At 40.0% G+C, this 26,689-nt stretch overlaps 1 protein-coding gene and 1 long non-coding RNA gene across 2 annotated transcripts in view; one reads left to right on the top strand and one right to left on the bottom strand.

Moving 5' to 3' along the window:
- Positions 1-1,222: 1,222 nt before the first annotated feature.
- CEP15 (centrosomal protein 15) lies at positions 1,223-21,714 on the top strand. Its single transcript, XM_074284227.1, has 5 exons — positions 1,223-1,362; positions 6,976-7,069; positions 8,509-8,635; positions 19,268-19,342; positions 21,250-21,714. The coding sequence occupies exons 1-5, from the start codon at positions 1,287-1,289 to the stop codon at positions 21,382-21,384; spliced, it is 507 nt and encodes a 168-aa protein (XP_074140328.1). The 5' UTR covers positions 1,223-1,286; the 3' UTR covers positions 21,385-21,714.
- Positions 10,946-26,689, bottom strand: part of LOC141551954 (uncharacterized) — a 40,395-nt gene continuing 24,651 nt past the window's right edge. The window contains exon 3 of the long non-coding RNA XR_012485027.1: positions 10,946-14,975. This is a non-coding gene — a long non-coding RNA (uncharacterized LOC141551954). The remainder of the gene's footprint in view (positions 14,976-26,689) is intronic.

Here is a 26,689-nt window from a genome sequence, read left to right as displayed (position 1 = left end):
GCTCTTTGTCTCTGTCTCTCTTATCTGTCTCCGTAATTGTCTTTCTCTCTTGTCTTGTAATTGTCTTCTTTGCATCTCTCCTTCCCTTTCTGTCTCTCTTGTCTATCTCTTGTCTGTCTCTGTCACTCTCTTATCTATCTCTTCCTCTTTCTCATCTCTTTTCTCATTCTTATCTGCCTGTCTCTTTCTCTCTCATCTCCGTGTCTCTCTCCATCTGTTTCTGTCTCTGTGTCTATGTCTGTTATTCTCTTTTGTCTGTCTGTTTTTTTTTTTTTTTTTTGGTCTTATTTTTCTTGTCTGGCACTCACTTCTGTCTGGTCTATCTCTGTCTGTCTCCATCTGTCTCTCTCTTGTCTGTTTTTGTCTCTTGTCTGTCACTTGTCTCTATCTTTGTCTCATCCGTTTCTCTCTCCATTTGTCTATCTTTGTATCTGTCTCTTGTCTTTCTGTCCGTCTCTATCTCTGTGTCTGTCACTCTCATCCCTCTTTTCTCTATCTCTCTTTGTCTCTCTCATCTGTCACTTTTATCTGTCTCTCGCCATCTCTGTCCCTCTCCGTGTGTCTGTCTCTCTATCATTCTTGTCTCTCTTTTCTCTCTCTCGTCTGTCACTCATTTCTGTCTCTCTCCATCTGTGTCTGTCTCGTCTCTTTCCCTCCACTGTTTCTCTGTGTCACTTTGTCTCTTTCTCGTCTGTCACCATTCTCTTATTTCTCTCTCCATCTGTGTCTCTGTGTCTCTTGTTGGCTCCCTCAGAATTGCTCCCTTTCCCAAAAGAGGACCTCAGTATCCCCATGTGTAAAATGAGCTGCAGAAGGAGCCAGGGTCGGTAAGGGCGCCGAAAGGTAGCACTGGGGGGGGGGGGGGGGGGGGGGGGAGAACAGGTCGTGGGGCTCAGAACAAGTGGGGTCGCTGTCAGACCGTGGGGGGCAGGGAGCCGCGGCGGGGTCCTGCATATGTTGGGGAGGGGTGTGTGCAGGACACGGGTAGCCTCGAGGCCTGGCGGGGGCGGCGGGTTGTTTGCTGAGCATCTCTCTTCCTCAGTACTTTCCTCCCTAAGGAGAAGCCGAGCTCCGCCGCCGGCCGCCTCCTCCAGCGGGTCGGACTCCAGGAGATAAGGAGCGCCCCCTGCGGCCGCCTTCGCCACCAGTCTGGTGCGCGCGTTCTTTTTGTACCGACGTGCGGCAGGGGCGTGGACACGTCACGACGCCATTACGCCACATGCGCGCGCAGGCGCAGGCGGAGGCGTCTCGCATCCCCGAGAGGGAGCCGATTCCGTCCCGGAGCGATGCAGGAGCGGTCGGAGAAGACCCTGGCCCCGGCCCCGCTGCCTCCGGTAGAGGCCCGAAGGAGGGCCCGCCGAGGTAGGGCGACGCTGGGGCACGCCCGCGCCTCGCGACTGTCTGAGCTTTGCTTCGTTCGGTCCCCGCATCCTGTGGCGAGGGCAGGGAGGGCCGTGGAGCCCTCAGTTCTACAGATGAGGAAACTGAGGCACAGTTGCGAAGCCCCTGTGTATTGCGCGCCTACTGGGCGCTAAGCGCCGGGGTTACCCAAAATAGACGGCCCCGGTCTCGTCCTTAGGGCCCTTCCAGTCTTCTGAGTAGTGAGGGGATCAGCGCAGACTTGGAAAGCCAGGCCCGGGGCTCATAGGGGACTGCAGGGAGTGGTCAGGCCTGCCCTTCTGGAAGGTCAGTTGAGTGGAAGGGGAGGGGAGAGGCAGCCAGGGCCGCTCTCCATGCCCTTCCCTCCAGCGCTCCTGCCACCGTGGGGCGGGGGAGGGGCGGGGGTGAGGTCTGAGAGTCCGCACCAGGCTGGGGCAGGGGCGCAGGAGGAATGCTGTCGGGTGAAACTGACAGGTGTGGCCCCACATTGGATGAGGAGGACAGGCTGTGGCGCCTGTTAGAAGGAGTGAAGTAGAAAGGGGGGGAGAAGTCTAGGGTGAGTCGAGGGTGCGAGCCTGAGGCTCCTGGAGGATGGGAATGAGAGGAAAGCTAGGAAGGTGGCGTGGAAGCAGCGATACCCAGGGGATCTGTGAGACTGGGGGTGCACGGCGGCTTTCAGAGCTCACAATCGCATTGGTCATTGGTAACTAGCGGGCATTTCCATTGGATGATGAGGCTGGAAGCCGGAGCGGGAGAGAGATGATGGAAGGTGGAGGCACCCTGTGTGGATGGTCTTCCCAAGGAGAATGGGGAAGGTAGAAGGCAATTTGCTGGAGAAAATGAGAGGAAGTGTTCTCTCCGGAGTCCGTGGGGGGGGGGGTTGCCTTGGCACGAGAGCTGAGGAGAAGGCAGGGGGTGAGATGAGACACGTGGGAGCGGCTGCATTTTTAGTGCAATGGGAGGGTGGGAAAAGGAAGGCACCAGTGTGGTCAGTGAGAAAGAGGGCAGAGAGGAGGTGGTCTCTGCCCAGGGTCACACACCCCTCTGTGCTGAGACTCTGGATGGAGAGCTGGAAGGTGTCTTGGAGACCAACGTGCCCAACCCCATTTTGCAGATGAGGAACCTGAGGTAGAGAGGAGGAGTCAGTTGCCCAAGGTCACATAGGTAGTTGGACTGAAAGCCAGATCTTGCTGTAGCAAGCCCTCTCAACCTCTTTGAAAGCTCCTTGAGGGCAGGACCTGTTTCCGTGTTGATTGAAATTCTCTCATTTTCCACCCCTCAATAGCCCTCCTGGTATGAATGGATCTGCTTCATTTTCCACATAAAGAATTTGGCTCAGAGACAAAAAAATAACCTTCCCTTAGTCACCCAGCTTGTGTTTAAGGTATTTGAATCCAAATCTTGTCATTATATCTGGTGCTTTTTTTGCCTGGTAGAAGAGTTCACAGGGAGCTGGGCTTGAAGTCAGGAAGCCTCAGCTTTGATAGGGACAGCCTGGCTGGGTGACCCCATCCAGACTAACTTCCTGGGTGTTCCAGACAGCTTTCCCAGATTCTTAACCTGGGGTCTGCGAACTTGCCTTTTTTTTTTTTTTTTTTTTTTTTTTTTGGCATTTGACAACTATATTTCAATATAAGAGTTTTTCTTTGTCATCTTACACATTTAAAAAAAATGCATTTAAAAACATTCTGAGCTAGGTTTCATCGGATGGTCAGAAGGCATCCATGACACCACAAAGAGGTTAAACAAATACAGACAAACCTTTTCTAGGACTAAGACTTTGAAAAGGCACAGGCCTGCATTTCTTGAGAGGTTCAGTGCTTTCTGACATCCCCGCCTCTCCCTTTTTCCTTCTAAACCAACATTTGAATCTTGTGGTTCAGTGGAAAGCCATGGATTAGAGCCAAAGGACCTACTTCAGAGCCGGCAGGTCCACAAGACCTGCTCAGGGGAGACTGCCCAGGGCCTATGAATTGAACAAGTCATGGCTTTTCTGGGCCTTCATGACCCTCCTGCAGAGATCCAGGTTCAGATCTTACCCCTGAGATGCGCTCCACTCCCTCATCTGCAAAGGGAAAGGCTGGAGGTCGGAGGCCCCTTGCAGCTCCATTGGTACAAGGCCTCAGTTTGCAGCTGGGAGAACTGTCGGCTGGGTTCAGGTAGATCTCATCCCGGCCAGGACGTGGGCCTGTCTCCACCTCCAGGGCCCAGCATGGTTTAGCTTGCTGCCTCTTCAGTGGCTTCCTGAAGGCAGAGCTGGTGGCACCCCATCTAGGGCAAGTCACTGAGCTGGATCTGCCTTCAGGACCGCCTGCATCCCCCACTGTCAGGACCAGCCTAGGGACTTCAGCCTGGGGGCTTTAGTGTGGTGCATCCTGGACTGGAGGAGCCCTGCATCAGGAGGAAAGTCCTGGCCGAGGTGTTAGCTCTGACACTTAGCCTGTGTGATTTGGAGCCAGCTCCTTCTCTCTGGGCTTCAGATCACAACTCTCCGAGATGAGGGGTTTGCACGACTGCATGGTGAGCCAGGGAGGCCTCAGTTCACGTCCGGCCACAGACACTTAACTGGCTATGTGATATTGGAGAATAGTCACTGTCTGCCTCTGTTTCCTCATCTGTAAAATAAGAATGTCACCTCTTATGTGGACCAAACAAAATACTAATTAGCTTGTTCTTTTTAATTTTCAATATTCATTTTTACAGGATTTTGAGTTCTTTATCCCTCCTTTCCTCCTAACCCTCCACAAAATAACAGTCAGTCTTATATGGATTATACACGTACAGTCATATTATACATATTTCCACATTAGTCAGCTTGTAAAAGAAACCAAACAAAAGGGAAAAACTAAAGGAAAACAAAATGAAATTAGAGTGCGTGGATTTGGACTCAGACTTCATAGTTCTGAGATAATAATTGTAAAGTGCTTAATAGAGTGCCTATTTCATGGTACACACTATATAATAGCTGCTATTATTTTTATTCCAGATCTAAATTTATGATCTTGTGTTTTAGGAGGAAGTGGAGGATTGGGATGGAGGGGGGAAGGACACATTTTTCTTTCTGGCCTTGCTCTAAACCAGTGTGGAATCCATGAGGAAAAGTAACTTTGGGGCTGGTAATGGATCTGCCCAGACTCTAAATTAAACTGCTCTTTAGTGATTCCTCTTCTGAGACCTATACTGGCCCAAGTGAAGAAGTGAAAAAGTTTTCTGCTTTAATCTAGATTTCTTTTTAGTTAATGAAGTCAACGTATTTTTCTGTGAAGTAATTCTATCACAGCCATTTCCTTGTTTTAGCATCTTCTTTAGCTTTATCAGGTTATTGAAGTCACTTGAGCACTGATTGAGGTCACTTGAAGCACTTAAGTTTCCAGAATTAAGAGTTGGAGAATACCCTCAACATTATTCCCAGATCCCTTATTTTATATGTAGGTTGCTAAAACCCAGTGAGGAGCAATACCTTATTAATGTTGCACAGGTAGGAAACAGCAGCTGGCCAAAGATATAGTAATGCTAATCATAATATGTTTATAGATTGGTTTAAGGTCTTCAAAGCCTTTTACATATGTCTGGGAGGGGGTAGGTATAGGAGATGTGATCCTCCCCCTTCTTCCCATATATGTTCTTTGACATCCATTATTTCATTTGAATCTTGCAGTCACCCCTTGTGTTGGGTACATAGATATCAACCCCATTTTATATATAAGGAAACAGACTCCAGAAGAATCCACAGGGCTAATGCCTGTCAAAAGTATGATTTAAAATCAACTCCTGACTACATTCAGCACACCGTCCACCATATGAGGCTGGCTTTCAGTATAGGTTAGTCCTACTATCTAAGGTGATGAGCCCAGAGACTTTTTGGGACTGTCTAAGGTCAGCACCTTTCTGACTCGCAGGCGGGTCACTTTCTGCACTAGTCTGCCCACAGATATGCCTGTGAATGCAGCTTCTGAAAGTGGATCAGTTCTCTGCTGTTTGTGCTAATTTTGGCGTAACATCACCAAGAAAACCCAGGTGCTCCATTCACCAGCACCACGCCATCTGTATTGGAGCCATCAGTTACAGCAAATGGTGACGTTGTGAATGCTGTGGATGAGTTTTTACCTTGGCAGTCTACTTTCCAGGGATGTCCATTCTGATAATCAGATGACCCCATGCATTGGCAGAGCTGGCTCAGTGTTTGGGAGGTTCCAAAGGGAATTGTGGGAGAGGAAAGGTGTTAGACTGACCTCCAAACTGAAGGTCTACGGTGCTGTGGGGTGACCCCATTGTTTATGCCTGTGAAATTTGGACAAGGTACCGGTTCCCAGCCAGGAATCTGAGTCACTTCCATCTGAGTAGTCTTTACAAGATTCTGAAGCTCCCCTGGCAGGATGAGGTACCAGATCCTGAGGTCCTTTCTCCATCTAAACTGCCAAGCACCACTCCCATTCTGCTGCACACAGCTCCTGTTGGGAGGCCACATTGTTCAAACACCAAACGAAGGCTTACCAAAAAGATTTTATGGTGAATTCACACAGAGCAAATGATCACAGGGGGTTCAGAAAAAGTGATAGGAGGATCTCTCAAGGTCTCTCTGAAGAATTTTAGAATCGATTGTATATTGTATTGTAGGAAACACTGGCACAGGATTGCCCAGCATGGCATGCCATCATCAGAGAAGGGGCTGTGCTCTGGGAGCAAGGCAGAACTGAGAAGAAACATGAGATGCATAAAATTCAGGGAGTCCACCCCCTGTTCAGAGGGACAATTTGTGTCGGACTTGGGGAAAAGCGTTCTGAGCTCGTATTGGTCTGATCAGTCACAGTCGGACCCACTAACATAGTGATGTCATTCTGGTCCTCTTCAAGAACTAAAGACAACAACTATCGTACCATGCTGGGCCTAGATAGTGTGATGGCACAGCAGGCCTCCTGTCAATGAAATCAATTCTTTGTAAACTTCCTTCTCAAAGATGCAATTAAGGATCCAGGGTGTGGGTACAAGGAACCAGTCCATCCTAACGAATGACATAACTTATCATTTACTCTGTTTGGGATGTAGTATACTACTCACCTGAATTAGTATTTTTCTGTTTGAAAAAGAGATGATGGTATGCTGATATCTATCTCATTTTAAAGAGAAAAAAAACCTAGATATTTAGACACATAGTTTAAGCTTATTCTCATTGTAGACTCCTGTTTAAACTTTTTGTTGTTTTCTAAAGATGTTATACTTAATTTAAACAAAGTAAGTAGGTTTTTTAATCCATTTTTCAACGACTTAATAAAATCCTTGTAAATCTATCTTATGAATTTTTCTTAAAAAAAAAAAAAAAGTTAAACATTGGAAGGAAGTGGGAGCCACACACAAGAAAGATTTGTTTTTATCAGTATGTGTACATTCTAGGAACTGACACATTTCTTGATGTCTGTTCTACGTCTCTAGTGATGGGTCCTTTTTTTTAATGTGGCACAATCTCTGTTTTGAAAGAACATGTACGTTGGCAGTATTCCAGATGTCCGCTGCTTCTGAGCTTACTACCTGTTGTAGCTTCGAGAAGTAATTTTACACTGCCATCGGTTTTGTTTTTGTTTCTTTTAACTGTAACAGAAAGCTTCCAGCAACACCAAGAAGGGCTGGCTGAAGGAAAGGGGATGGCTTATTTTGCCAAAGAAGTTCAACTTACTAAAAAACATGAAGAAATGTAAGAATTTTAAAGGCATTTTGAATATATAAATTTTATTAGTTTTATTTAATTATTGTGCATGCATTAGAAGATTCTATATGACAGAAAGTGTTCAGTTCTGCTTTTTCTGATTTGAGTTAACAGATTGAGTGGAAATACACATCACAGGGTCTTGAAATTTAGAAATTAAAAGGACAAATTACATTTGTGTCATTTACTTTAGATCATGATCATCATTCATCTCACCTCAACCCCCCTCAACCTATGCTACAGCTCTAATGGTTAGACTGATGTACTTTAAGTCAGGTTCCCATCTTGCCTCTGATGCTTATTAGCTGTGTGACTACAGGCAAGTCCCCTGGCCACTTTGACTTTTAGCTTCTGCATCTGTGAAACTGAATTAAGAATACTTTTATGTGCTGGTAAATAAAAATTATTTAAAAAAAAAAAAAAAAAAGAGAATACTTCTATGTTTGTCTCTGTATTGTGGTGAGGCTTAAATGAGATGCTATTTATAAAGTGCTTTATAAACCTTAAAGTGTGTTTTCATTCCTACTATTATTGGAGGACCTTATGCCATAAAGTTCTGGAGTCTTATTCTGATCCTAAGAGCTTTCTAATTAAAGATTATGGTCACATGTTTTGGAAATCTTTTATTCTATTTGTTACATAACATTTCAGTCATTAGTTTTAGTTATCACAGTTTGCTTACTATTAATAACAGAAGGTTGAATTATTAAATACTTCTGAAATAATATATTGCCAATGAGAAATCTTCATATATGTATATAGTTTTTACATACGGTATAGAAAGTGTTTTGTCTCTAATTTTTGTAACCCTACTTCTAAAGTTTTTCTTCTGTGTAAACATCTTAGTTGTGTGTATATATATATGTATACATATACTCACATATACATACACACATATATATCCTGTACCCATCATCTTCTAGAAAAAGGAGAAAAATGTTTTTATTGCTTCTCCAAACATATGGAAGTTTAGCACAATTCTAAATGTGTAACATCAGATTCAGGGGGTACTGAAGTGTTAAACAGAAGGTTTCATATAGCAAGTTAAAAATCAATGTTATGTATGTGTGTGTTGAGGTATATATAAGTATGTATGTGTACATAAAGATATGTATTACAGTATATATTTTCACTCAAAATTAAAACATGTCCTTAAAATTCCAAAATAATCGCGCAAGATGAAAGAGGGAGTAGGAAAACACAATCTTGTATATAAATTACACATAAGGGATATGATAATGAAAATAAAAGCATTTTCTCCAGATTGACCTAAAAAGTCATATTGGAATACGTTGCCATTGTCCTACAACATCATGAGAGTCTTAAATAGTTTAAAATTTTTTAATAAATTGAGAAGACAGTGAAAAAAAGATTTTAATTGCATATATTTAGTGTACTTATCTATGCCTGTTGATTTTCTTTTTTAGACTAGCACAAAGATTATTGTTACTTCAAGAAATGGAAAATGATCATATTGGTCAGAAGACTGAAAAAAAGGCATCTCACATAAAAGCAGCTAAGCTAGCCTATAAAAGGAATAAGAGCCTTTTAAACGTAAGTTACATGGCATGGGTGTAGTTGGTTTGTACATTTTCTGAAACTGTATTTGGGACTATTACATTTTTAAATGAATTAAATAATGAATTTTTAAAATTATTTTGTGCTGAGAAACTGATAAGCTTTTACAAATATTTTAACTTTGAATCAGGTAAGCACAGTTTTTTTTATTTTTTACTCACTGAAATAAAAAAATCCCAAATATATTTAAGGAAATTATTTTAAATCATTCTCTATATATGGAAATGACATCAAAATTAGTTTTATGCATAAGGTAAGATTTCAGACCATGTCTTACATTTACATCTCTTGTTGCAAAGAAGTAATGACATCTGATTTGAGCTCTGTAAAGTTCTCTTTTACAAAAGTAAAGACAGTACACTATGCCCTACTTCGAAACATCCCCAAGAGGTTTTCATTGACTTTGAAAGTGGCTTGAGGCTGCATTCATCCAGGAGTCTCTTCACTTCATCTTCCAGTCCAACCATGTGGAGAAAAATCACATCCATGGAATCTTCAACTGTGTTTTCCACATTTCCCTCTCTTCATGATTTCCTTTGTCCTCTAGCCCAGCTTCCTGTGTTCACATCCACCTTCTTAGAAGATTCCATAATAGTCATATTTATCAGACAGTATTCACCTTTTTAGTAATAAAGTGAAGCTTTGAGTTTTGTAATTTTCAGCAATTTCAGAGACAATTGAAGTTCCCAATGTTACCATCTTCTTCTTCCCTTATAAAACAGTTACTTTTCAGCTTCTAGTGGTTTGGGCCATAACAATTTAAGAGTCACAGCCACAGTGCTACTAAAGCATCTTAGTTTACCATATGTCTTCCTTGCCAATAATGTTTGCACTGTTTATTTTAAAATGGAAAATATATGATAATCTGAATTTCTGTCATGAAATGTCAAAAAGGAAAAAAAAAAAAAAAACTTACCCAAATTGGCAGGCTTGTGTTCTAGCCACTAGTAGCAGCCTGCCAAAGTAGTGTTTAATTTTCAAGTGGACTCAGTTTATTCCAGAGTTTCCTATTAGTCAGCAAGTATTTATTGAATGTGTCTCATGTACTCAGTTCAGTGGGGAAACAAATGCTGTATAAGACTACACAGTTTATAATCAGACATAGAATAATTAGGAAACAGTTTAAGACAGTGTGTGCATAGGTGGTCAATTGTGTGAGCAGCTTAGAGTGAACAGGAAGTCTGTGCTGTGGGATCCTGGCTTAAGGAGCTCATACAATCAGGGGGAACTTCTTGGAGGAAGCAGAGGGGCTCAGAGGCCTCCATCTGAGCCCTCCCAACTGTGAACTTGGTGCTGGGCCCAGGAGACCACACTGGTTTGTCCTGTGAGAGAGTAGTGGGGAACGTGATTGTGCACATGAAGTGAGACCAGATTCTGGTGACCCCAAAGGGGCAGATCTGTTTGAGACTGAAGTTGGAGTACTAATAAAATGTTAAAAGGCTTTAAAGCCACAGTCACGAGGCCCTTATTAAATGACTATTCTTCTAGGCCCTTGGGACACAAACATCAAGCCCCTGGAGAGCTTTCATTATAGTAGGGAATGCCCATGCATAAAGAGGGGAAACCATAGCTAAGGAAGATGAGGGTCAGTCCCTTTTCAATAAGAAACTGGAGCTGGAATCCTAATCCAGAGACCACTAATATTTCCTCTTAGATATGATTATTAGACTGGAAAGGCTATGTGAACTTATTTCAGAAAGCTGCAATAGTTATGAGAACTCTCAGGAACTTTGCCATGGTTGTCAGGCACTATTTTGTTTACTAATGTTCCCAGAGTACTTGATGGAAAGCCAGTGGCAGAATTAGGGAAAAGGGGAGAAAGAAAGAGAGAAAGAGAGAGATTGTGTGTGTGTGTGTGTGTGTGTGTGTGTGTTGCTTAGCATGGAATGGAATAAGCATTTATTTCATTTGATCAAGTACAATGAGGAAGATGTTGAAATGACTGTATTGGTATTCTGGTAGATAACTGGGTGGTAGGAAGAATTGGAATCATAGGGTAGTAGTATTGTGCATACATGTTAAACAAACCTTCTAATATCTGAATTAAAAAATGAATTTGTGGATGAGAGACAGGAGCCCAGTAAGTTTTTTGAGATGTGAGAATACAGGTGATATAATTGAGAAAGAGGTGATGGTAGTAGTTTAAAGGAATGGGCCATTAAGTGGTCCATCTCACATGAAATATTAACAAGCCATAATGATGTTTGAGATTCTGAGATCATGGGATGGCATCTCCAGCACAGATCATCAGTAAGTCATCAGTTGCTTCTCATAAAAGTGTTCCCATTGGTGAAGCAATGGAGTGACTGCAAAGGGACTAAAAAATGAATTGTCCATTAGGTTTATCTGACATTGATCTTTCCCAGGCATACAAATAAAATTAAGTCCTTTCAGAGACTCATAGAATCTTAAAACTGAAAGGGATTCTTGAGGTAATTTTGTCCAATGTTTTCTTTTTGTAGATTAATAGCAAAGACCCAGATAGATGGGTTCAATTATTTATCTAAGGTCTCCTTTTTAAAATTTTTTTTTATTATATTGTAGCCTCAGTTTCTTCATTTGTAAAATAGAAGTAATAGCACATCTGGTATAATTCTCACCCAAGTGATGTGGAAACTCCTTTCACTGAGGCAGATGATAGCCCATGTGGATTATCCTCATTGAGGCTCTAGGAAGCTCCTGGTCATTTTATTCGTCTGCGTCAAAGATAGGAGATATATTCAAGCCTTGACCCCAAATTTGACCCATCATATATTACACTCAGAGGCCTTCTGATTCTATTAATGAGAGAAAAGAGAAATTTCGGGGCCGGGGGCACTTGAGGGGAGGTTGGGGCTAAGTCCTTATATTGGAATATTTCTTAGTACAATGTGTGTGGAGTGTACCTGTTTCAGATGAGTACGAAAAGGTTCTAAAGATAAGGACAATAAAAACACATTTGATCTTTTTTGTATATTTAGATTGTAGATTTATCAATCCCTATCAGGGGCCACCCTGACCCACTTAAAAATTACCTACTGTGTACTGAGCATTGTGTTTGACTCTGGGGACATAAAAGAAAAAAGAAAAAAAATGATTTACTTTAAGGAGTTTACATGCTACAACAGGAGACAATATGTGGTCAGCAGTCTCCTGGAAACCTTTCCAGCCTGCCCTTGAACATGCTGAAGCATGTACTTTTCTGACATGGCTTACGAGAAACCTGGGTTACTTCCTGCCACGGTGAGGTTTCAGTGCAGGACTTGAGAGAAGGTGATGGTTGTAGGCTATCCCGAATCCTCTTGACTCTATGTTCTAAAGAGCTGATTGAGACTAGACAGCGATGGGTCTGGGATCCCATCCAGTGCAGATCAGAAGCCATCCAGCTGAGCTCATTTTATGCTCTACTTATTCTTGACTTTCTGGGAATCTTCTTTTGATTATATCTTATTCTTCACAATCTTTCAATGCCCCTTCCCTTCTACAGAAGGAGCAATATTTCTTAAAATAGCAATTTATTTTGTCCAATTTCATGGAAAGGCTTTTAAAATTAATTTTTAAAAATATTTTTGAGTTCCAGATTTTCTCCCTCCCTTTCTCAACCCTTACCTCTCCCAAAAATGGTAAGCAATTTGATTCAGGTTATGTATGTAAAACCATGTAAAACATTTCCATATTAGTCATGTTGTGAAAGAATTTTGCAAAAGTTTTGCAAAAGGAAAAAACATGCAAAAATATAAAATGAAAATAGTTTGTGTGGATCTGCATTCAGACTCTTTGGATGTAGAAAGCATTTTCTTTCCATTATGAGTCTTTTGGAATTGGTAGAAGCAATATGTTAACACGTCCCCTAATGCAAGTCAGCTTTATTGTTTCTTAAAAGTTATTTTAGAGACTGTCTCTAAGAATTAGTTAATACCAGAATCAGAATGTTGACTTTTCATCATTTGCCCAAGACAAGATGGTCTCAGGGAGTTTTCTCTCTGAGGTTTTGCCACAATGGACAACACAATGGACAAAGGGGTTCTGCAGTCACTGAATTAACCTAAAATCCTTTGTGTCCATCCTTGTAGAATGTCCATGTGCTTTTGTATCCCAGAAGTCTTTTTTTTGTTAATGATTGAATGATCTCTTCATGTTTCACCTTGTGCCAGTATCAAACCTAAACTACCAAGAGACAGGCCTGTGTCAGGTCCAACCCAGAAACCATCTGGGATTTTCTTAGATGTCACTCTAGCTTTGTTAAGTTTGTCAGAATAATCTCCTTGAAACTGTTATGCTGTCCCTTCTGGTTCATAGTTTTTAATGGCTTGCCATTGCGAATTTTTAGAATACAATCATAATTCCTTAGTTAAGCCTCTAGGATTTGGCCCCAACTCCATGCAGTACAGCTAACCAACCAATCAAATAAGATTAAATGTTTGCTTTAAGAAACTTACTCTTTCATGGGGGAAGAAAAAGTAATACATAGTAATAACTAAAAACTAAGAGTGCATTGGATGCCCTCTTCCTCCTTCGCCTTCCTCTCATGCATGACCTACTGGATTGGGGACAGGAAGACCTGGAACTCAGACCCCTAGCAACTGGGTGGTCATGGGTCATCATTGCATTGAAGCCTCAGTGTCTTCAGATCTGTGATGGGGATAATGATACCTATATTGCCCACTTCACAATATTCTGTAGTGCTGGAGTGTGAGAGGATGAAGATGGAGCATTTTTGCTCATTTTAAAGTTGCAGCTCAATGCTAGCTGCTCTTAATCTCCTTTCACTTTCCCTCATCATGTATTTGCTTCTGGACAGGAGATAAGGGGTCAGTTTACAGGGAGAAGCAAAAGAGGTTAAGTTGCTCATTCATAGTTACCAAGAAGTAAATAGACTTCAGCCTTAGGCTCCTATGGCTCCCCTTCTCTGCTGACTTCACAGTTACTTTCCCTCCATGGGATCTGGAAAATCTGGTTTAATGCCATCTCCGAGATGGAGCCCTAATCTGAAGTGTCCTCTCTCTCCCCTGAATGTCTGGCCCTCATCTTCTCCGATCATTGGGATGCAGGCCTCATTGCCCACAAGCAATGGGAGAGCAGGGACCACGTCTCAGTCATTTGTCCTACTTGTGGATGGACAGATGGACAGAAAAAGATATCTGTGGTGGCTAAAATAGCTCCTCCCCTTCCCTCAGCGTGGCTGGCTGAGCTGAGCTGTTTAATGCTGCCAGAGGGCTGATGATGAGAGAGACCTGAGTCGCAGGTGCTGGGCAAGGACCTTTGCTAAGCAATGATGTTTGACTTATTTGTATGTATGTGGTTTTTAAAATATGTTTAATGCTTGTCCAACCCATCCTCATCTTCTCCAGCTGATCCACTGTTATTCCTGTTCCCCAGTCTTCAGCATCTTCCCATTTCTGCTGTCTCCCACTGGGCTGGAATTTCTGCCATCTTTTAAAATGAACCAAAAACCTCTTGCCAGATTGTACCCTTCCTAAGTTCTTGTCTGTGCATCTCCATCTTCCATTTTTCTGCCAGATTCCTTGAAGAAGTTTGCCTGCAGGCAGTGCCTTCACGCCTTCTCTTCCTGTTCTCTTAATTAATTTGGACAGTGGATGCAGCACCAGCCTGGAGTTGAGAAGACCTGAATTCAAATCCAGCCTTAAGACACTTAATGCCTAGGTGAACTGGGACAGTTCCCTTCACCATGTGTGCCTCAGTTTCCTTGTCTGTAATGTGAGCTGGTGAAGGAAACAGAAAGCCACTCCGGGAATCTCTGCCAAGAAAAACCCAAATGGACTCTTCTCTGGCTTTGCCCTCATGAAGCTTTGCGAACTCGCTTCCTCCGGAGTTGGTTGATGAGTGGCCAGCTTGGGTGGCTGCTCCTCTTGGGCTCACTCTGGGATCTTCCCTGTCCCATCCTCTCCCTCTCAGCCCTTTGCACCCACCAGCACCATGGTCAGGGTATGGGCTGAGTCAGCCCTTCCCGGACAGGGCCCATCAAGCCCTGCTCCCTCTCCTGACTCCTTCCAAGCAGACTTTTGGCCTGGGTCCTGGGAGGCATTTCCAAAAAAAAACCTGTCCAAAGCAGAAGTCGCTGTCTGTCCCTTCCTCCTATTAATTCCAGTGGCTAGGGGACCTGGTCAGTGAGGTTCCCAACAGGAGGGGTTAGGCTCCCATTTTGCCCCCAGACCCAGATGTCCTCTTTGTCCCTCACCTCTCCCAGGATTCCTGGGCAGTCACATTTTCACCTCTTTCTTGTGTCTTCATTACTCTTCTGGAACAGTGTAAGAGCCTCATCAGTCTTCCTGTTCAAAACGTGTCCTGGTTCAGTTTATCTTCCACAGAGCCTTTTCTGAAAGCACAGATTTCACCATGTCACTCTCAATAAACTCCAAGGACTCCCCATTACTTCCAGACTCCAATAGAAATTGTTTGGCGTCTAAGTCTCCACAGCCTGGCCTCTTCCTACCCTTCTAGTCTTCTTAGGGCCATGAATCTCAGACAGTCTCTATCTCCCAACTCCGGGCTTTTGTATCCACTGCCTTTTGGGCCTGGAACACTTTCTCTTCTTGCCTCAGACCCTTCCTTCCAGATACACCTCGGGCTCTAACTTTGATAGGATTTCCCCAGTTACTGCCTGTTATCCTTTTGGTCAAGTTGGTGTCCACTTATACAATGCCCCTGTTTTCTCTTCCATTGAAATGTAAGCTCCTTGAGGATAGGCACTTTATCCACCTGATATGAATGCACAAGAAACTGAGTTTAAATTAAGAGAAAAAGAAGGACTATGGAAGCCTGAAGCAAGGACCTCTCACTGGGGATAATGGTAGGAGTGGGATATTCCTCTAAAAGTACCAGGAAGCTTAAGGTCTGGAACAAATTGGAGCTTGCAGTGAATACTATGGACAACAGTAACAACAAAAACACAAAGATTAAAGAAAGTCGGTTCTGAAATCTGGAGGACCTGAGTTCAAATTCATCCTGAGACCTTGCACAAGTCACTTACTGTCTCTGTCTCCTCATTTGTAAAATAGGCATAAAAATGGCACCTCCCCCCCCAAGAACTGTTGTGAGGATGAGCTAATATTTGAAAGCACTTTGCAAACCTTAAAGCATTATATAAATGTTAGCTATTGCTACCTCTCTGCTTGGAGAGAATGGGATAAGAGAATGGAGAATAGTCCAAAGATATCACAACTTTGAATTTTGCTTGTTTCCTGCTACAGAGAAAAGAAATGGTTCCTTGGGACATGCACAGCAAAGAAATAGTTTGCAGATAAAAATGGATTTGTAAAGTCCTTCGTAAGGACTGAGCACTGTGTTAAATCTGGGAAATACTGATGGAAAAGTGAAACAGCCCTGAGACAACTCAAATTTCTAGTGAAGTGGATAAAAAGGGTAATGGTCTATAGGATGCAGGGAAGAGCATAGGGTTCCAGGGGAGGAGGGGCTTAAGGGTTTAGCAGCCGGCCAGATGATCAGGCTCAGTGGTCACTGAGGAGTGGTGGCAAGGCAGGTGGGAAGACTCAGTACTGAAGATGGGTGCAGAGAAACAGAAACCTGACATAAAAGGACGTCTTCAGGGGCAAAGTGACAAAACCTTATTTCTATCAAACCGTTTGACAGGGCCAAGGCCTATGGAGGTCTCCCAGTTGTGGCTAGGAGAGGGGCCCAAGGCTGCATGTCCACGGTGGTGTTCCAGTAATGGCAGGGGGCTGTTCCTCCAAGAATTTGGGGATGGCTAGAGCTCTTCTAGCTGGATATAGGCTCCTAGGATTTTTGACTCTCTTGTTCTTTACCTCCAGCTTCCTGATCTTTGCCTCTTTTTCCACTTCCATTGTAGGCCCTAATTCAGGCCTTTAAAACTTCTCATCCAGACTGGTTTTTGTTTCTTTATCTATTTAATGTATATCTAAAATTACATTACATAATGTTGCATTATATATCTGTACCTTTATTGACATCTTTTATGCCACCGACATTTCTCCCAGTTCTGCTTCATGGTGCATTTTGATGTTCATTAAAGTCCTTCCACATTTCTATTCTATTGCAGTCATTATATTGGCTGTTTGTTATAGTGTAGTAATATTCCTTTATATGTATATACTACAGTTTGTTAGCCATTTCTCAAACAATAAGCATTTACCTTTTCCTGATTCTTTGTTGCCATGAAAAGTGCTGCTCTAAATGTTTTAGTGTGAAGTGAAACCTTTCTTCTGTCAATGATTTCCTTGGAATAGATTCCTAATCTCATGTAAACTATTGATTGTTTTAATAGATTCCTAACTAGTCTTCCTGCCTCCATTTTCTTTTCTCTGCAATCGACCTTTCACCTTGCTGGTAAAGTAGTCCAGTAATTCTCTTTTCTGATGCAAAAATCAGCCACGTAAACTCCTTGGGCTTCCAATTTCTGATCGTCCAGTTCCCTGTCTTATTTCACCCTATTTGATGTTGCCCTTGGTCCTTTAGCCAAACTCTTACTCATCATGGTTCATTTTGTCCTGTTCTTTTCACCTGCTTGCTTTTGACATTTGTACAGATGGACTCTATCCTAGGGGGAGCCCTAAAAACACTACCATTTGACATCCTTCTTCTTCAGGACTCTGCTCATGGGTCATCTACTCTGATCAGTCTACAAGCATTTAGTTCCCTACCCATAGCCAGACATTGGAGACACAAACAAAAATGAAAGAGACCTTTCTCAAGAAACTTCACATCTCTCCATGATGCCTTCCACTGTATGTCCTGGTTAGAAGTGACTCCTGTCCCCTCAGTTTCTCAGGTCACTCTGTGCCTTTTTTTCTACTGTATATATTCTGTCATATTCTAAGTTATATCGTAGTTCTTTGTTTAGATGTCTTTCCTCCCCACTGGATTATATATTTTCAGTGTCTTGCACATAAATGTTCACTGGGTTGGGCTGAATTAAATTAAATCTGCCATTTTAATAAGTAGTTTTAAACAACTATTCCTGGAATAAGTCTGTCACTCAGTTTATGATTTCTCAGGGTTATAGGTTTTTATTTCTGAATCTAATTAAGTCTTTGCTTTATGGGAGCCATAAAACTTTTTTTTTTTTTTTTTTTTTTTTTTTTTTTTATTAAGGTCTCATGAAAACTCAGCATGCCTCCGTCAGGTTTCTGTTTGCTGTTGTTATTTTGACTTCACAGTATCGGTAGCTTTCAGCCATCAGATACGGGACAGGCAAGCTGTTTGAGAGGCTTTCTATTCCTAAATTGACTCTTTCTTCTTTAAATCTCCTTCCTCTAGACAGCAGGTGCAGCAGTGGTTGTACAACTTTGGGAAGTCCCTTTAGGGAATTTCCTGTTTTTCCCTTTTACTCTTCACACCCATTCCCTGCTCCCGCCGCCGCTGCCATCTGCTCTCTTTTTTCTCCTGTTCAGCATTGGCTTCTTCACACCCCACTCCCACGCCCCTTCCCATCCCTCTCCGTCTGTCCAACAACCCTGTACTTAGATTTCTCCAGTGTTTGTTCATAGATCGGAGAACTTTCCCTTTTTCTAACAACTTAAGAAGCTCAGAGAATTGACACAGATTTATTTTTTGTTTTGTTTATTTTAGCCTCCATGGATTTGAGACTAGTAGTAGTAGGCAAATGGAGCCCAGGTGCTGATCTTTGAAGTAGGCAGCAAAAGGTAAAATCAGCAGAGTTGAGAGGTTGGTAAACAGCTTGTTTTAGCTTCAGATTTGGTGTTAGATCTAAATATTAACAAGATAAAACCTTTCTGGGTTCTAAATAAAGTTCAGGTATTATAGTTGTTTTAGACTCTTTAGTTAAAAGCAAAAAACCCTATATATACAGAAGTTAAAATTGAATGAAAGCTACTTAATCTTCTTTAAAATGAAGAGCACGTGCCACTTCCAGAGATTTTTTTAGGCTACAGAACTCTGTGAATATTATGAAACTTAGCAGCTCCCCAGATCTAGAAGTCATTTCTAGAAGAATCTAAAATGAAAGATTTCATTTCTAAGAAGCAATTAATTTCTTCTTTACATTTTCAGTTTTGACCCATAAATTATCTCCTAATGTGCCTCATCCTTCAGCTCTTCAGATACTACAACTTTTGCTGATGTTTTGTACTCCCTCTGCTGCTGCATATTGCATCCTCTCTGCCCGTGGAGTTTGGAAATCTCAGGCTGACAGACCCACCACTTTGGGCAGAGCCGGCTTCAGCTGGGCATGTACAAAAACTTGGATTGCTGTTTTTTTTTCACATATGATCTTCCAGTTGTACCATCTGGGTCACAGAGGGCATCAAGACAGCAATGAGTGAGCATTCAGGCTGCTTTGGGGTGACTCAAAATGGTCTGAGGCTGTGTGGTTTCTGAACTTCAGTTGTTTTAAAGGAGTCTGTAAACTAGGACCCCTTTATTGGAAACTCCAAGCAAGTGGAGGTTCTTAGAAACTAAAGGGTCAATTTCTATTTAAGGTTGTGGTGCTTTTCCTAAGGTTGCAATTGTTTACCTGATTACGAGTTAAGGATTCAGTTCTCACACTGATTTTTCCATCATATCATTACCACAGTACAAGTAGAATTTGCCTTGGCAAATCACATACATATAGGAAACATTTATATGTTTGTGTACCCATACTATTCTTTAAAATATTGATTTCTATTACAGGATATGAGAACACTGGAAGAGAAACTTGAAAAAAAGTTACATTTACGATCATATCCTGAGATGGTTAATCTTCAGGTAAGAATCTTGGGTCACTTTTACACACCTACATCTAGGCTGTCATTCATTGTGTATCCAAATATTTATATATAGACTTTCTAGATTTACCCTTCTGTAAGGACATTTCAAATTTTAAGTGAGTGAAAGATCTATTTATCGAAGCCCTGTTTTCTTTTTATGAAATTTTATTTAGATAAAGAGTCTTGTTAAATGAAAATAAGAGACTGGATCTCAAGGTGATGGTATAGAAATCGTTATGAGCATTTCACATGAAATCTGTGTCCTCTCTGCTGGATTTAAAAATAGCTGTTCACAGTCTCTTCACAGAAAGTTTAATAAGTGGCCTGAATATATGTTTGTTATGGAGTATGGCTTCTAAGTGTTATATTCTGTGAAGCTCAAGAACAGATTGGGGGAAAGTTTGGCAGAAACATACATTATTTGATATATGAAAATGTTCATGATGAAAAGGAATTGATTACAGGGTTTTGGAGAGATTGAGGTTATTTTTCTCTTGGAAAGATGGTCTTTGTCTTAATACTCTTTTTCTGTCTGTTAAAATAGGGTCTGATATTTGGGGGCTCTCTTCAATTGTCCTTCAATTGTCTATGCCATCTAAGATATTAAGGAAAGCTAGAAGCTGGGGTTAAAAAACTTTGTCCCCAGACATGCAGTTCTTTGATCAAAATAATATAGACCGGCTGAGAGCATGTCTATTTCTTTGTTTAACTCTATACCTTACTCTTATTTGTATAGAGTTCACGCATAACGACATGGTTAATCCAGCCATGAATAAACTCTCAACCCTAAACCCTAAAGGCATTTTTCCTTAGTTGGCCTTGCACAGCATGGATGAATGTCCGGCTGTGATTCAGACCATATGCATAGACCTTTGTGATTTTACTTTTATAAAACTTTATATTTTAAAATTGCCTCAGTGCCTCACTGTGTAGCGCCAATGCCATTTCTGCACAGGAGTTCTTTCCCAAAGATAGTGTGATATTCTCTTAACAAAATGCCCCAGAAAGTTTTCTCCATGATGTTCTGACTTTTTTTAGTCATACATAACAGAAACCGGACAGCCTCAGCAAAGCCCCTCGGGCCTGCCTGTTTTGTAGAGACTGCTGGGTAACTGTCAGTAAAACCTCATTGGCCCAATTTCTATGAAAGGCCACTGTGGCTTATTGAGGCTAGTATTGTTTGCCTGGGAAGTCTTATGATTGACTTGGAAATTTTTGTGTTACTCAAGTCATAGGAAAAAAAATTGCTATTTGTAAAATGAATAGTTTTTCTAAAAGATAAAAAAACTGGATCCTAGGTTTTCCATACAGAATTTACCCAAATCCTAAGCTATAACATAATTCTATGGTTTGTTGCCTAATATTATATTATAGCTGAAAATGAATTTCAAAGCAGTAGTTTGTATTTTATAATTCCAATAGATTTTCTTACTAGAAAACCATTTTGTGCTTGCTTATTTTTATTGTGAGCTCCCTGCAGATAGGGACCATTTTTGCTTCTTTTTGTATCTCCACAGCTTAGCACAGTGCCTGTCACATAGTAGGCACTTACTAAATAAAATGCTTATTGACTGATTTGAAAATTCTAAGCAAAGAAATGTTTCACATAACAGATCATACTGTTAGCCACAAGAGGGCGTGTCAAAACACCACAAAACTTAATCAAAAACCTGAATTTCTGCCAATCTCTGTGGTTTTGCTGAGAAATTTGAAAATTGAGGAGTAAGTAGCCAGCTTTTTTCTAAAATTAACATAAAATGTTCTGTAGGAAGATTGCATTCCACATATATATGCATGTATGAGTGTGTGTCTGTATTTAAGGGAATAAACATTTAGACTGTTTTGAAAAGCCAAGTTCCATTGCTTGTTTTGCTTTTTTTCCTTTTTGGGTTTTGTTTTTTTCAGACTCTCTACTGGGCATTAGTAGAAGAACAAGCCCCCAAGTGGGAGCAGTTTCTTTTAGGAAGAACACAATATCCCACTGGTATTAGATATCAAAATCCAGCAAGAAATGACATCAAAGGTGATACCGAGAGATAACCACAATAAAAATGTAATTTCTCCTTGGGGGTCTGATATAGAACACCTGTTTAGTAAAGCAAAATGTATCTGCACCTTGTATAAATCCAAAGGAATTTGTTCATCTGAAGGACTATATTAATGTCTATTCTGTTACCTATCTATTGGACAATAGTGAGAATTTTTAAAATTTACTGGAAATTTTGTCAAACCAGGATTGAAATACATTTTGCAACCTTTTTAAAGAATGATGAAAATTGTTTTTACTTTTAATCTGTCATTTCATTAAACTTTTAGAAGTGTAAAAGAAAATTTGGAAGATGAACTGAATTAAATAAATTGTTAAGATGTGTCTGATGTGACTTATTTCATTTTAGAACACTTTTAAATCCACTTCATACCTGTCTTGTTTCAATAACCCTTATGACAAAGAGCTGTGATTATTACAATTACTAACTTATTTTCTACCTGCTATGAAAAAGAAAAACAACATAGTGGTTTGCCCAGTACCTTTTATTTGCAAATGCTTTCTACAATTTACTTTTTGAATAGATTATCTTGGTGTGAACCTCCCAGCTTTGAGGAAGGCCATTTGGCTTTAATTGCCAAAACCACCACTCTATTGGTGACTTATCAGGTCATAGGCCAGCAGGTCAATAGAAAGGTTGATATTCTCATTCCTAATCTATACTCTTTGCATTTCACATATAATTTTTTCTTGTGTGTTTCAGAAAGTAAGAACATTATTTAAACTGTCATTTTTGTTCTCACAATTTTAAGTATCTGTCAATACAGAGAACTGGGCCGTAAAGGCCAAAGGCTAAAACCATTACCAGAATCTAGTTAGTTCTTCCTTTTACTGGAGGGAGTTGGAAGTATTTCAAATGAACCTATTAGAATAGGGGATTCTAAAAGGATTTTTATTTGGTTTTCTGAGGATTGCCTTCATTACTGAGGAGAGTAATGGGCTCTTCTCTCTCTTCATTTTTTAACTGTCTCTTCCCTATCCTTGAGTTTTCAGTGAAGCATCCGTTCATAATTCCTAAACAATAGCTTTAAAACTCATTCCAACACTGCATAGACTGTCAGTGGCTAAAGTGAGATTGGACTCCCTAGTTTTTAAATCCCTCAAGCACAAGGACCAATAGCCATACAAGGAATTCCTCCTAATCTACGTTTTACTTAAATTATTTTTTGATCATTTTCATTTTAACTTGGCTCATGTTTAAATAATACAATAGCATGAGTTTCCAAAAAAACAACTTTATAATGAAATGTCCATTATGCTGATAAGTTTCTATAAACTGCCATCTTGGAAGTATCCTGTTGAGTGGGTGTTGGTGTTTGTAACAATAACGTTGTTTTCATACTATGTGATGGCAGATTAGCACGCTTCTCTGCAGTGTTAACAGTTGTAATTAAGGAATAAACAGTACAGGGTGTCAGTCCGATGACAATTTCATCTATAGTGTCACAATACAAAATGTCACAAAATATTAGAACTGTTATAGAACTACAAAAATATCAAATTAGGTTTAGTCTTAAAAGCTGAAAGCCTTAAAAAAAAAACCAAAAAAAAAAAAAAAAAAAAACCTGGCATAGAGACCACCACAGTTTTGTACCTTCTCAAGAATGTTCTGTCAGGAAGATAAATTGGTAATTTTTCTTCTGTTACATTACAGTTTGGTTTCTAGCCATCCAGTCGATTTAGCAGGAGAATGCAGGGTGGTTTTTTTTTTTTTTTTTTTTTTTTTTAGCAGCTTTGAATTTGTAAACAGATTTAGATGTAGTAGAAAAGAACATGATAAGGGTTTTTTTGTTTTTTTTTTTTACATCAAATCTTTCCTAGCATATGCACATAAGAAGGTGAATTAAAGCAATATGAAACTTATTTCTCTTTAGTCAAATGGAAAAAAAAAACAACAACCTCTAAACATTTGTTAAGATGGTAAAATATTATGTCACGCAAATAGGCACATTTCAGAATTAAACTGGTTGATAAGTTAACAAACAAATATTTGAACATAAATTTCCTTTGAGTTTTGTAAATTAAATCACTCAACAGCTTAGTTAAATTGCATTCATTTGGGATTTAAAATGATCTCTTAGAAGGATTTTTGCTAAGTTGAATGACTTGGCAAACAAAACAGCCGAAGTCTAACAGAGATGGGCAGTAAGAATATTTTTTCCAATCGTAGATATGTCATTTTCTCTGTCAGTGAATACTTTAAAAACCTTTAAGAAATTTAGAGGTGATTTTAATTTCTGATTACAACAGAGACTTTTGAAAAAGATTTTTAATTTTTAATTTTTTTTTCGCCTTTTGGACTGTAACAGATTGCACCACATGGTGTGTATTTTTTTTTTTTTTAATCCTCAGAAGGACCTACACACCCCATTAAGGGTTTTATATTCTTCGTTGCAAATTATACCCATTTAGATGGATAGTTATAAATTGTATTTTAAGTAAGGAAAGAATTCTGCACTCATTAAAATACCATTAAGGAGTTATTTAGAAATATCTTCAACTTTAGCTCTTGATTTCTTACCCATTTCCCCTTTCCTTTTCTAGTTTCTTTTGCTTGCTTCTTGGGTCATTGTGCCCTTCTGTTCTCTAATGAAATTATAAGGATCATATTTAAAATGATAATAGAAGTTTTCAAAGGGAAGTCTTTTACAAAAATTTGGGACTGCAATCTTTCTTAGTATACTGCAAATGCATAAATATTCAAAGCTTTTTTTTTTTTTCCCCCTGAAAGAATCCTGGCTTATGACATCTTTAACTTCAAGATGTGTTGGCTTGGTTTTTTTTGGGAACTAAGGTTAATATTTAAGATGGTAGTTCTCAACCCTTTCTGGAGTTGTGGCATAAATCTTCTCCTCCACTTAAAAAATATATTTTATCCCATATTGGTTTTTATATTGATATTAAAATGAAAATTTTGAGAATTTTCTAAGTCTTAAGATAATTGAAAAAATCCTTGGATTTGGTATAATAATAGCTGATCTTTATGCTGTAACATTTGCAAATAATTTTATACACATTGTGTCATTTGATCCTTAAAAAAAGAACCTTATGAAGTCAGTACCTTAAGTATTATACTTGCTTTTATTGTTGAGGATCCTGATACTGAGGAAAATTAAATGATTTGTCTAGGATCACATAGCTAGTAAAGGCCAGATGCTGAATTTGAATACAGGCTTCTCTGCTAATTCCCAGACTATTGTTCTCTTTCCACTGTACCTCATTCCTTCCTTCAGTTGTCCAGTTATAAAGTGGACTTCAGCGTGTAAATTTGATTATTGAATTTTTCTCCTAGAATATTTATTGGTGCTTTATTTTTCTTTTCGTAGTTAATTAATTGGCATCTCTCTGTAAGACAGAACAGTCATTTATTTTGGGAAAAGAGATTTGGATCAAAATACAAGCATTTATTAAGCACCTACCATATGCCAAACACTGCTAAGCTTGAGGATATAAAAACAAAACAGACTTTACCCTCACAAAACTCAGACTGATGCAAAGGCTTAAATAGTTTAAAAATCCAGAAAGGAGGTTTTGTTTTTGTTTTTAACCTAGAATTAGCCAACCTTAATTGATGATCCTGGATCCCTTTCGAGCTCTGACATTCTAAACCTCAGTCTGTGATGCTGGTCAATCCTGCTGTCCTCTTCCTGTGTCCTGCTGTGACCTCTTCCACTACTAGAACTGAGGTCTTGAGATGGTGTTATACGAAGTGCTAATGACTTTCAGTCCTCAGAAAAAGAAACCAGTTTGAGATTTGGAACAGGAAGATAGTGAATGAATAAAAAAGAGAAAAGGGGAAGAGGTGGGAGATTTCTTTAAGAGGGCTTTAAATTGGAAGAAGAGATTTTTGTTTCTTCCATGACTCAGGACCTAATTTTCTTGACAATGAAATTTAATCCCCCATTGCTAATAAAAAAGCTTTCTGGGATAAATATGGAGACATGTCACATTTCAGTAACCAAGACGGGAAATAATTTGTTGACTTGACACCCCTGGTATTGTGATCTCTCTTTGAATGAGACTGAGATTATATACTGGCTAAAATTAAACAAAAGGAAAAAAAAAAGTCTTCCAAAGAAAGAGAAAAATGTTTCCGGACATTTTACTGCTCAGAGTTAAATTTCCTTGTTTTGCAACTAAAAGACCTGAGCTTGAAATAAAGCATATATACCTGTTGTATATATATGAAATTGTACATAAATTTTATAAATAAAATATGCTTTAAACTGTAATACTTAAAAATAATAATAATAATAATTTGCTGAAGTCTTTGTACCAAAAGACTGGGAGAGAGGAATGAGGAAGTTTAATTGAAAAAGCAATGAAATTGTCTCTTCAAAGAGTGATCTTTGGAGAGGACTCATCTTAATAATGTGAATTAATTCTCATTTTGATGTAATGCTCTGAGGACAAAAGTAGTTTTTAATTCCTCAACCACACTGACTTCTTTAAGACCAGATCATCGAGGACAAATGAAGAAATAGATCTCTCATCTTGGTAGAGAGGTGGTGGACCACAGTTGCTGAATGAGCATATGTGTTGTCAATATGATTAATACATTGGACTGTTTCTGTTATACCCTTTGTTACAAGATAAGAGTTATTTTTGAAGAGGTGATTAGTGGGAAATTATGTTAAAAGTAGTATTCATAATAACATGAAAAAAAGGTTAAAGTTTTTGTGGTGTTACCATCATTAAGGGTAGTTCAATCCTTTTTATGTCAAAGCACGTTCTTTTGTAGGTTTCTTTGTTCTTTTGAACTCACATTATTCCGTCTCATTTGAGAGTATAACCACTCTCAGACTCTTTATCCATCCATTTTCTATACTTAGAGGAACCTGTAAAACTTTTCTCCTTGCCCGAGCATCCTTTGAACATCCAGGTAAGGAATGTTGTTAAGCTTCCAGGTGGGAAGAGTAATCCTGGGGCATGGAGCTCTCTCCCCAGCCCACCCCTCATACCTGGTTCATTAAGAGAATAGTAGAATGAGCTGTTGCCTTACAGCCTTGGAAAAGTCAAGAGAATGAAGCTGAGAGAGGGCACCTGATCTGATGCCTGGGAATTAGAGTCCTGGTCACTTTTTGCAGATAGCCAAGGCTGCTGAGGAGCAAAGTCCTGGGTCATCTGCTTGACCCAACAAAGTGGTTGATCAAAGATAGCTGAGAGGTCATGATGGGAACTTCTCTATCAGCTATGACTTGTTTGGAGGGGCAAATACTTTGTAGTATTCTAATTCTCTGATGTAATTCTTTGATGCAATAGGCTTGGAATCAGGGAAGTCTGATCCTCCTGAGTTAA

This window comes from Sminthopsis crassicaudata, chromosome 1, assembly GCF_048593235.1.
Source record: "Sminthopsis crassicaudata isolate SCR6 chromosome 1, ASM4859323v1, whole genome shotgun sequence".
Lineage (NCBI taxonomy): Eukaryota > Metazoa > Chordata > Mammalia > Dasyuromorphia > Dasyuridae > Sminthopsis > Sminthopsis crassicaudata.
Note: the sequence above shows the minus strand (reverse complement) of the source record. Positions and strands in the feature narration are given on the sequence as shown.